This window comes from Amblyomma mixtum, chromosome 2 (genome assembly GCF_055824585.1).
Source record: "Amblyomma mixtum isolate Tamu chromosome 2, ASM5582458v1, whole genome shotgun sequence".
NCBI classification, from domain to species: Eukaryota; Metazoa; Arthropoda; class Arachnida; order Ixodida; family Ixodidae; genus Amblyomma; species Amblyomma mixtum.
Window position 1 is genome coordinate 223178475 of NC_143013.1, and position 11808 is coordinate 223190282.

At 48.5% G+C, this 11808-nt stretch overlaps 1 protein-coding gene across 3 annotated transcripts in view; it reads left to right on the forward strand.

Annotated features, from left to right (window-relative positions):
• Nucleotides 1-7268, forward strand: part of LOC149362725 (ubiquitin-protein ligase E3B) — a 62555-nt gene extending 55287 nt beyond the window's left edge. For all 3 annotated transcript variants that reach the window (XM_089573183.1, XM_089573184.1, XM_089573185.1), the window contains one exon: nt 291-7268. In XM_089573183.1, coding sequence (XP_089429309.1) covers nt 291-482 — 192 coding nt within the window. In that variant the 3' untranslated portion in view covers nt 483-7268. The remainder of the gene's footprint in view (nt 1-290) is intronic.
• The last annotated feature ends 4540 nt before the right edge of the window (nt 7269-11808 follow it).

Below are 11808 nucleotides of genomic sequence, written 5' to 3' on the forward strand. Positions count from 1 at the left end.
GGCTTTTGGCCTGGTTTGGTTCGGTTTGTGGGCTTTAACGTCCCAAAGCAACTAAGGCTATGAGAGACGCCGTAGTGAAGGGCTCAGGAAATTTAGACCACCTGGGGTTCTTTAACGTGCACTGACATCGCACAGTACACGGAACTCTAGAATTTCTCCTCCAGAGAAATTCAGCCGCTGCGGCCGGGATCGAACCCGCGTCTTTCGGGCCAGTAGCCGAGCACCATAACCACTGAGCCACCTCGCTTATTTGCTCAGTGAGACCCGTTTCCCGCCGACCTCTCGCGCAGGACACGGGGGACACGATCGGGAGTGTCATTCGGGGCTTCTTCACTATCCGCAAGCGGGACCCCGTCAACCGGCTTCCCACCTCCTCCACCTGCTTCAACCTGCTCAAGCTGCCCAACTACCAGCGCAAGAGCACCCTCCGCGACAAGCTCCGCTACGCCATCACCAGCAACACGGGGTTCGAGCTCTCCTGAAGGCCCCCCCCCCTCTCCGCGTTCAACTCATTCTTTCTCCAACCCGGTTCTTTTTTGTCGTCACCTTTCCCGAGATTCTTCAACCCACTGCCGGTGATCTCATACGCGAGCTCCACCAGTGTTTTGTTGTTGTGCTTTTGACTGTTTTTGTCCCAGTTTCAAACCGTGATGCCGCTAGTTTGAGACACTGCACTGTGTGTTGGGAGCTGTTGTGAAAGCCGGTTCAGTTTGTTTCCCAAGTAGTGCTGGAAGGAACTGCGAACTTGTTGAACAGTTCTGCCCTAGTGTTGTACACAAAGCCATTTTTTTGTTTTGTCAGTTGTTGTCACTACACCACATCATGCATGCCAGTTATCGTGGGAAACAAAAAGTTGATTTAGTGTCTGTTCTTCCACAGATATGTGCACAAACGTCACATTCCTTTTGTGCCCTTCCAGAACCTCGTGCTCATTTTCCCGGTCTCAACAGCACAAGTTAGTACTCAGAGCCTCGTGGTCTTTAAGAACTGTACCATTAGTTCGGTTATGCTAGAATTACCATTGAACTTGCCAAATGTTTCTGTTTGTTTATCCAGCTTTTCCTCTATATCTCAGACACTACATCACATGCTTGGCTTATGTGGTTTTGCCATTTTGTTTTAAACACTCTATTGTGACTGCAAATTTCTTCCTTGCCTTTTTGTTGTTGTAACATGGACTTGCAAGCGATTTTTCATCTACAGGTAAAAGTTTATGGAACCTAATATATCTATGAAAAAGTAATTTTGTTGGTGCTTACATGCAATTTTGAGTAGATATGGGCAGCCTATTTATTAGTGTCCTAATTAAACAGGGCTCCATTAAATCTCTGGCAGTGAGCCTTGTATACAAACAAGCTTAATTTCTTTCTCAAAATTGTGTTTCATAAACTCTCAGTGGTGGGTTTACAGTTCTTTACCTGTACACAGTGTTTATTTATTTTTAATTTTCGTATTTTAATATTTGCTTATTCTTACACATGCTCCAAACATTATTTTATTGCAGACTGCTGGCAGCAGCAAGTGTGTTTATCCCCTTGTTTTTGCTACAAAGATCACATTCGATTCTCTAGCCCATTGCAAAGTGGGTAGCTAGAAACCCCTTTTCATTGTGGGAGTAAATATAATAGCTGGTGGTTGTTCTCTGAACCACTTATTATTCCACTAGTTCATTTTTTTTATTTTGCAATATAATCTTTAATACTACTTACGTGACCACAGAAAACAGTCTACAGCAGTTCTTTGAAAGGGAATGACTGGGGCAATTTTTGTTTTAGACCGCTTCAGATTGGAAGGCAAGAAATGTTGCTTGAGGCACATTTTGGAAAGTAGTTTGAGGCTGCTAGGGCTTGTTGACATGTTTCGTAAAACAGCTCAGTTTAATTAAAATGCGTGTGTGACTCGTTGCAATAGGTTTTTATTTTGTCAGGTTAAAGAGAACACCGGTGAACATACTTCCAGCTTTATAACATGTTTGATTCAAGCTTGCACAATTATTTGGCCTGAAATACCTTGTTTACTATTCTGCATAGTTAAGGCCAGGTATTAGGTTTCACTGTGAGGCATGCTGTTGGCCAGTATTTGAAAACCTCCTGTCAGCTGGTTTATGTGGCATATATGAATCGATGCTGGCAATAGATTTGGGTGAAGAAACCAACTAAGTGTCCAACTTAGAACTGACAGCCTTTATAACTTCATATACGCTGTGGTGAGCACAGCTTTCTTTTCGACCAAGGTAATAATTACTCATTAGCACTCCCTCGAGTGCAGCCTTACAGCTGCAAAAAAAAGTTATAGAGCTCCTTATCTATTTTGTTCCTTTTCAGAGCTCAAATCCAATACCACTCTAATCCAAGGCAGTTGCTACACCAACTGAACTAAATGGATAGGTACCAGATGGCAGAATGCATCATAAGTGATCAACAGACTATAGCAATAATGATAATAATCTAACGGTTCAGGGGAGTCACATGGGGTTAGTGGAATTCAAGCTAGGGAGTCCCCTCACTTCGTGGACTAACAGCTTCGCTTTCAAGTGTTGTTAAAGCACAGCTTCAATTGAAAAGAATAACAGAGTTTTTTGCAGTATGCCGAAATGGGATCTTGTTTTCGGTTAACTGCGCTGTCGGTTTGCATTTACTGTTGCTCTTGGTTGCTGGGTTGTCCGGTACAACTTTTCATTCAGACTTTGATTAGCCGCATATTCGATTTATGTAGCGCGAGAGAGACTATAGTGTAATTGATTGCATTTCTGGATATCTTCTTTTCGATTCTGCTTTGCATTTTTTTCCTCCTCTTCACTCTTTCTTTCAACTTTTGTATCGTGACCTGTCACTTCACTGTGAAGTTCTCTTCTTGTTTTCATGATTGCATGGGTGTCCTGCTCTCAGAGCTCGTTCCTAGGTTGGGAAACCGTACTTTTCTGACCTGATCCTGCCAGAGACATTTCAGAAAACAAAGCTGCTGGACAGTTTTAAGGTTTCCTCTCAGTTTTATTGGCTAGCTGTTATTGCAGCATCGGGGTGCCGCAGTTTACCTGCACTCTGCTGATGGCTTAGGGAGCCTTGAAAAACTTGAGAGGTTTTGTATGCTGAACGTAACCCCCCCCCCCCCCCCCCCCCATCTCTTTTGCTAAGAAGCGGTTGTCAACAGAAGCGCTCTGGCCTCCTCCAATATGTGCATCTTTCATTGGCTGCTCTGCATGTAGGGTGGGAAGGCTGAAGGCTAAGCTATCTGCACTCACTGGGCAAATAGCTCACGAGGATCTCTGTTGTGTAGTGCATCCATACTTGTTTCTGAATGTGCAGGCTTTGGTAGTGCTGCAATTTCGAAGGCTGGCTGTGATTGGTCGTGCAGAGCTAGCTTTCTACGCATGCGCTAGAACTCGGAAGACCAGACTGGCACTAGCTTGAGCATGCATTTGGTTTTCTAGTAGCGGTGATAGAGCCAGTGGCTAAAGCTCTGCTGACTTTGTGTGTGTATGCATGAGAGTGGAAAACCTCGGGCCTTTGCAAAGAAAAGTACAGCTGTTCACGGGTGATGAGCATCCGTGATTGTATATATAGCTGCTTGTAGCAAGCTGCTTCATGCAGGTGTAGCAATACTGAGTTGTAGTGACTGAAGATGAAGAGATGTGCGGAGTGCGACTGAGTTTCGAAGTAGAAAGTGCTTCCCTTGAAGATGTCTAGTGGCCGTGGTGCCTTCTGGCAAAGAGGAGAGCGTTTGCTTACGTAACGTGAGCACCTTTGTGAAGTTAACGTCTGTCGGCCAAGGTCACCAGAGAGGACAGCTTTTTGTTTTACTCTGAGATTTTATAGTGTGTCGTTTGTTTAACTTTTATGCACAGTACCTGAGTCTTGCGAGAGTGTCACATGGATGATGTAGGCTGGCAAGCTGTTCTGTATAGTATGGCTACTGCGTGAGGCTCGGCGAGCCAACTTTCTAAGGGCTAGCCTACGTGGTTCCTCGGTAAGGAGTGTTATGTTGCACGTGCTTAAATGTAGACACCAGTGTTGACAGCACCATTTTTCCGATTTGTTATCAGTAGATGAGTTACACACACACACAACCACTTGTGGTTTCCTATAGAATTTCTGGTATTGTTTCCGGTGTAGAATTTCCGGTAAAAACTCATAGTTTTTACTCGCCGTGTGTCATACCTTGGTGTAGTGAATGGTATAGCAAAAACAAAAGTTTATATGAGACTGGTTTGTGAGCCACCTTTTCTGTGACAAGCAATGTGCTTCTTTCATGCTTGTGCATTCAGGAGTAGACTATTGCGCACTGCTTCTCATAAATATGCACTGCTTTTTATAGTGACACAAGGATGGAGCGCTTCTTTACTGCTGAATATAGTGTAGATAGGCCGAATAAGCATGATGTCCTAGCCTATAGTTCACTACTGGTGGTGCCAGTCATGTGAGCACATTTCGTGTATGTGTGTGTATGTGAGTGACGGCAATGCATCAAGTGCCCAGCTCTGCTAGCGCCACTCGTGTAATCAACTCGTGATTTGTTTTGCTGCTGGCTTTTACACTTGGATTGTGAGGATGAGCATTATTTTTGCCAATGAGTTACCGTATTTACCCAATTCCAACGCGCCCCCGATTCCAACGCGCACCCAATTTACGGCACCAAAAAAAAAAAAAATTTCAAGCCCCGATTCTAACGCGCGCCCAATATTGGTAATAAATAAAAAAAAAACTACAAGCCCCGCTTCTAACGTGCATGTGACTTCCACGAATGAAAATAATTTGCAACCGTTTTTATATTTTAAGGGGAGATGCGGGTGAAAAAACCGCGATTTTTTTCGATAAAGTCGATTTTGTATTTTCTTGCGTTTTGTATTCCCCCAAGCCTCTTCTTTTATGTGTAAAAAAATCAAAGCCGATAATCAATGGGAAGCTAGTAAAAAATACAATTAAAGCACTCGCGGTGGCTCGCGAAAGTGCGAATTTGACCGAATTTCGGGAACGCGGCATTTCGCTCCACGGCGTCGCCCGCTCTTGAATATTCGCGGGGAAGTAGGCCTACCCATCGTCTACGAGAAGCCACTTCGGCAGCGGCGCATTCTTGATAAAAATACGAAAAAAAAGATCGTTTCCCGCCCGAGTCGAGCGTCGCGACTGGCCCTTCAAATCACGTGGTACGATCGGAGCCGTTCCATTGGCTACGAGCATTCCACCGCACGGTCGGGCGCAGACGCTCTTTCTTCGTTCTGCCGCCACCGAGACGTGAACCAACGCTTCTGCCCGGGTTTTTCTCCTATCTCCGCTATCGATGTGACTGAGAAACGAGATTTTCGCTCACGCAATTTCCTGACAAAGCATCAGTATAAAGGAAGACGCCCCAAGCGCAAGCGGAGAGCTCCGGTTATGGGAGGTTCGTCTGCTGCTAGGCGTAACTGCGGCAACGGCGATGCTTCTTGCGGAGCATCGATGACTTCGTCAGTGCGTCTGAGCGAAAGATAAAGATCTTCGACTGTAAAAACGGGCGCGGGAGCGCTGTTATCTGTGAGATCGGCATGATGCACGACCTCGTCAGCGGCGCGGCGTGCCCCGCCTGCGGACGATGTAATCTCTGTCAGAGAGTCGGCCGCAAAACAGAAAGGAGTCTCATCGTTTTTGGAACTTTACCGCCGAAATGACGCGTTTCCGATAACCGTTGTTTCATCAACATATTCTTCGATCCGCGTATCTTGATCGTGCAACGGCAGTGATGAGGCGTCCGCCCGCGGCAGTGCACGGGATACCGTCGCCGTGAACGCGGTCCGTGGTCGCTGAGCACGCGACCAATGACAAGCGCCACACCGGTTGAAAACGGCTCCTGCGACGCAGAAAACGACGAGCAAATGTGCTCCCATGTTTCCAGCAGTTAGTGAGCTCCCACATCGTATAATGGCGATGACGATGGGCAGCTATGGGGCAGTTTCGGTTTGCACTCGAATCCAACGCGCATGCGATTTTGAGACGTATTTTCCCCGAAAAAAGGTGCGCGTTGGAATTGGGTAAATACGGTATTTCTGAAAAATTTGTTTGCATTGCATTTCAGTTCCTAGGTGACTGGTTTGTTCAAGTGCGATTTGTACATATGTGTGGCGTCTTGGCTGAAGTGAGCCAACTTTTTATGTTGCAAATCCTGTCGTTACAGTGCAGGTTAACATTTTAGTAAAAGTGTAATATGGTGCATGAGCTGTTTCAGTGCTTATGTGGGTTTATCTCTGCGAGATAGTTGGTTTTCATTTATTTATGCTGAATTCCAGGTGCAGAATCTGAGTGCTTCGGTGTTGAATTCTTATGCTTGTTTCGGGGCAAGTCTGTTCCAAAGGCAGATTGGGATTGGGGGTTGGGTCTTCCAGTGGTAGATTGGGAGCAGTCTGAAGAAAGGCTGCTCTGTGGAGCAGACCAGACTGCTCCGCCAAAATGTGTACGTTCTGCCGGATTTATGCGTAACGTAAGCATGCTTTCCTCCAGCCTCCCGTTCTGTAGCGGAAGATGCGCGGAAGAGAGCGCAAGGAATGCTGGGTGTTTTCTTCACGAGCGCCACCTACTTGCTCTGGCCGGAGCACGAGTTTTCTAAGTGCAGATTTGAGCTGGATTCAGGCGCTCTGCAACAGTGCGGGTGGACTACTCCGAATCTGAAATTGGAATTCAACATTACGTTGTCTTGTGCATCTAAGGCAAGTTGTAGAGACACATTACCAGATTTTTGTATGGTCATACCAAAAAAAAAGGGTTGACCAGTGTTGGAACTGTTATGTTTCTGCCTTTAGCTGCACCGTATGCACTAATTGTACTGATGCCTTTTGAGGATGCAGCACATTTTCTGGTGCACGCACCGTATGGTGCTTTAGGAAATTGCTATCCCTGAATGTTTGTTTTTGGTGTCTGGCAATGTGATCTTGCAGAAATACTATGCTTGCAAATGTATTTGCTAGCTTTGCAGCAACTTGTGCTAGACTTGTGATGATGCATGGAGCTGCAGGTATTTATATGTCGCTTTTTTAGTGGAATCGTGGCTGTACATAGGACATGATGTTATGCACAACTTTTCATCGATTCGACAGGCTGCACACATATGCATGGATTGACTTATATCCTGATCTGAACACATGAGCAGTTATTAAGTGTCACATTGAAAGTTGTAAGGACAGACATATCAATCAACTTAAAACCTGTGTAATCTAGTTCGTTTACCTTGGTCGCATTGAAGTTTTTTATGCTGTACAGCTGTAAATAAACTTAGCAGTCTCTGCTTTCATCAACCTGTTGGTACTCTGTGTGGTGGTTTTCAGTTTGTTGCACTCAGTGAAACCGATTAGGTCTGGGAGACCTGACCTGCAAAGCCAGCGATTCTTTCTCCTTGCCGCAGCCGAGCGTTAGTGCAGAGGAACTGTGGCAGTAGCAACAACTGGAAAGTATGCATTGTTTCTTCTAATTGTGATAGTGTTCAGGAGGCCATCGGTGGGCTTACAATGTGTGTATGCTGGCTGTTGCGAATGGGTATGGAAAAATACTACAGTGAATGGTAGCCTCTGTTTTAATACGGACTGTAAGGTGCTCTCAATTGGTGCGTTTCAGGACATCTTTGTTTTTCTTTTCAGAATTCCGTAGATACGAAGTAAAAGAGAATGCAGTTTTCTGTGTTCATTTGTTGATGCATTACTCTCAATTACAACTTTAATTACTCTATTGCATGTCTAGTAATGACATGTCTGGTGTCATTTATGCTATAAAAGAACAGGGCTGTTGTAAATTTCCTTGTCACAACTCGCTCATTACTCCATCCAAAGCTTTTCTGCACTACAGAACTAACTATGCACACAAACAAATTTGGGCATGTCGCAGGTTTTTAGCACCAGACTCCAGACTTTGCACACTGCAACATCATTTAGTGCTGTAAACTAACAAACAAGTGCTAGTAAATTTCTAGTCGGAGTGACATTTTCGAGCTGGAAGTCGGAGAAAATCCAGTTGGAGCTAATTGGGAGTGTAAATTTTGCTCCTAATAACAGATGCCATTCCAGCTGGAATTATAGGTTTCCTGCTGGGAAAGTATGGGCACCAGTTCAATAATCCAGCTGGAAATGGTTTTTTTTTTTTTGGCCTGGAATATGCCGGCGATATGAATTCGATCATGTTTGCAAGAAGATGCTTCTCCAGCTTTTTTGCTGCAGTGAATGCACAATACGCTTTGACGCCATTTTCTTCTTTTCCTTCTCTTGTCACTTGCGCATGCACCTACGCAAAACATACATACCAACAGAGATTCCCGACACGCTCCGAAAGTGCTCCAAAGTCTTGGCATTTATCCTTCGAGCGGAGTTGCAAAAGGTCTATTCGATTGGGGTTCACTTTTCAAGAATGTTTTGCATTGTAACATGTGTAGGATGGGGTTGTGGCTGAGCAGAACCTAGGTCGCTTTGCAACGTTCAGCAAAGGTGCAGGCCTAGCGTTCGGGCTGCGAGCGAGCGTCACACCTCAGGATCGTCGTCTTCTTTTACTACTACAGTTCACCACAGTGAGCGAGCACGGCTGCTACACTACAATTACTCCCGGCGAAAAAGGAGGCATCCTGCCGACTTAGGGCGCACAGATGGTAGGCGGATCGTAGTACGGCTTGAGACGGTCAACGTGCACTGTTTCACGGCCACGACGGCGCGCATCTTGCGGCGGCGAAAGCGGTTCAATGATGTAGTTGACTGGAGAGGTCTGGCAGACGACACGGTACGGGCCGTGGTACTTTGAAATGAGTTTTGTGGAGAGACCGGGACTGGTGGAGGGAACCCAAAGCCACACGAGCGAGTCTGGGGTATAGGACGGAAGCGGACTGGTAGGGGCGCGAAGGTGCTTCTGGCGATTCTGATCTTGCGTTGTAAAAGAGCGGGCAAGCTGGCGGCATTCTTCAGCATAGGTCGCTGCTTGAGAAAGGGTAAGAGACTCGGAGATATCAGGGCGATACGGAAGCACGGTATCCATGGTAGAGGAAGGCTCGCGGCCGTAAAGAAGAAAGAACGGAGAGAAGCCAGTTGTGCTCTGTGTGGCAGTGTTGTACGCATATGTCACAAATGGGAGAATGCGGTCCCAGTTTGAGTGGTCCGAGGCAACATACTTGGCGATCATGTCGGTCAATGTGCGATTGAAACGTTCAGTAACGCCGTTCGTTTGAGGGTGGTAGGCCGTAGTAGAGCGGTGAACAATGCGGCATTGGCGAAGTAGGGCTTCGACGGTGTCTGAGAGGAAGACACGGCCGCGGTCACTCAGAAGCTCCTTAGGAGAACCATGGCGTAGAACGAGATGATGCAGGATGAAAGACGCAACGTCGGGCGCAGACGCGGATGGCAAAGATGACGTTTCGACGTAGCGGGTAAGGTGATCGACTGCCACTATGACCCAGCGGTGTCCAGCCGGAGTTATGGGAAGGGGCCCGTAGAGATCGATGCCAACGCGGTCGAATGGGCGCATGGGGCAAGACAAGGGCTGCATCGGAGCAATGGAACGGCGAGAAGGGGTTTTGTGGCGTTGGCATTCCGGGCAGGAGCGAACGTACTGTCGAATGAAACGGTACATTCCCCGCCAGTAGAAGCGGAGTCGAAGGCGCGTGTAGGTCTTCACCACACCGGCGTGAGCGCACTGGGGGTCGGCGTGAAAAGAGGCGCAGATGTCGGAACGCAGGTGGCGAGGAATGACAAGGAGCCATTTGCGACCGTCGGGAAGGTAGTTGCGGCGGTAAAGGAGGCCATCCCGTATTGCGAAGTGGCGGGCTTGACGACGGAGAGTGCGGGTCGCAGGTCGCTGAGATGGTGTAGACAGGAGAGCGAGGAGGGAAGCGATCCAGGGGTCCCGTTGTTGTTCAAACGGTATGTCGGCAATATCAAGGGAGGACGCATCAGCGGTGGCGAAAGATGTGGAGTATATGTCACAAGGTAGCGGGGACCGCGATAGTGCGTCGGCATCAGAATGTTTACGGCCAGATCGATAGATGACTTCAATGTCGTATTCTTGTAAGCGCAACGCCCAACGAGCAAGACGGCCTGAAGGGTCTTTGAGGGACGACAGCCAGCAGAGGGCATGGTGGTCGGTAACGACAGAGAACGGGCGACCATATAGGTAAGGGCGGAACTTTCCAATAGTCCAAATTATTGCCAAGCACTCCTTCTCTGTCACGGAATAATTGCGCTCGGCCTTTGTCAAAGTGCGGCTGGCATACGCAACAACATGTTCGGCGCAGCCGGGCTTGCGCTGAGCCAGCACGGCACCAAGGCCCACGCCGCTGGCGTCAGTGTGAATTTCAGTGTGCAGGCTGGGGTCGAAATGGCGGAGGATCGGCGGGGACACAAGCAGGCGCCGAAGCGTTGTGAACGCCGCGTCACAGTCTGGTGTCCAAGACGAGAGGCTGGTGTCGCCGGCAAGCAGATCAGTCAGGGGTGACAGGATGGAAGCGAAATTGCGTACGAAGCGGCGAAAATAAGAGCACAGCCCGATGAAGCTACGCAGCTCTTTCAGGGAGGTGGGTCGGGGAAACTCGGCGACTGCGCGCAGTTTTGCAGGATCGGGAAGGACGCCTTCTTTGGAGACGACATGGCCCAAGATGGTAAGCCGCCGGGCTGCGAAGCAGCACTTCTTTAAATTCAGTTGCAAGCCGGCGTCGGTCAAACATTGCAGGACACGCTCGAGGCGGGCCAGGTGGGACGAAAAGTCTCGAGAAAAGACGACGATATCGTCCAGATAGCACAGACACGTGTGCCACTTGAGTCCGCTGAGAACTGTGTCCATCATGCGCTCGAATGTGGCCGGCGCATTGCACAAGCCGAACGGCATGACATTGAATTCGTAGAGGCCGTCGGGCGTAACAAAGGCCGTCTTTGGCCGATCAGCAGCAGCCATGGGCACCTGCCAATAGCCGGAGCGGAGGTCCAATGAGGAAAAGAATTCTGCGCCTTGCAGGCAGTCGAGGGCATCGTCAATACGGGGAAGTGGATACACATCCTTGCGCGTAATCTTGTTGAGGCGACGGTAATCAACGCAAAAGCGGATGGATCCGTCCTTCTTCCGCACGAGAACAACGGGAGAGGCCCAGGGGCTGTGAGAAGGCTGGATTACGCCGCGCTGAAGCATGTCGTCCACTTCCTTGGTAATGACGGTGCGTTCAGGGGCCGACACGCGATAAGGACGCTGGCGCAAAGGGGCATGCGTTCCGGTGTCAATGCTGTGTGTGACGACGGATGTGCGGCCAAGAGAGCTGTGCGGGAAGTCGAAGGACGTACGGAAACGTTGAAGTAATGCGACGAGCTGATCACGTTGGTGCGGCGAAAGGCTGGCATCGATAGATCGGGAAAAAACAGAAACGGTGTCTTGGTTTGGCGTAGCAGGAGGCGAACCAATGGCATCTATCTGGAGAGGGGCAGGTTCGTCAGAGACGGAGTATGGAAGAGCGTGATCCACTGATTCTACATGGCCCAGGCATTCGCCGCGGAGAAGCGTTGATGGACAAGAAAAAGGGTTCGTGACATAGATTGCGCTGTGGCCATCGCAGACAGTCAGAAGAGCGAACGGAAGGAGGAAACAATGGCGACGGGCAGCGGCATCGGTCGGAGTAAAGAGAACAGTTGAATCAGGATCGCAGGCGCAAGTGAGGGGAACCAGGGCAGCAGAGAAGGCAGGGATGTCAGTATCTGCAGCGACCAGCATTTTACCGAGGCGGAGAGAGGTGTCGGACGGCAGAGTAGCGCAGAGCGGAGACAGTTCAATGCTGGCACGGGCACAGTCGATGATCGCATGATGAAGGGTTAGAAAGTCGCAGCCCAGAATG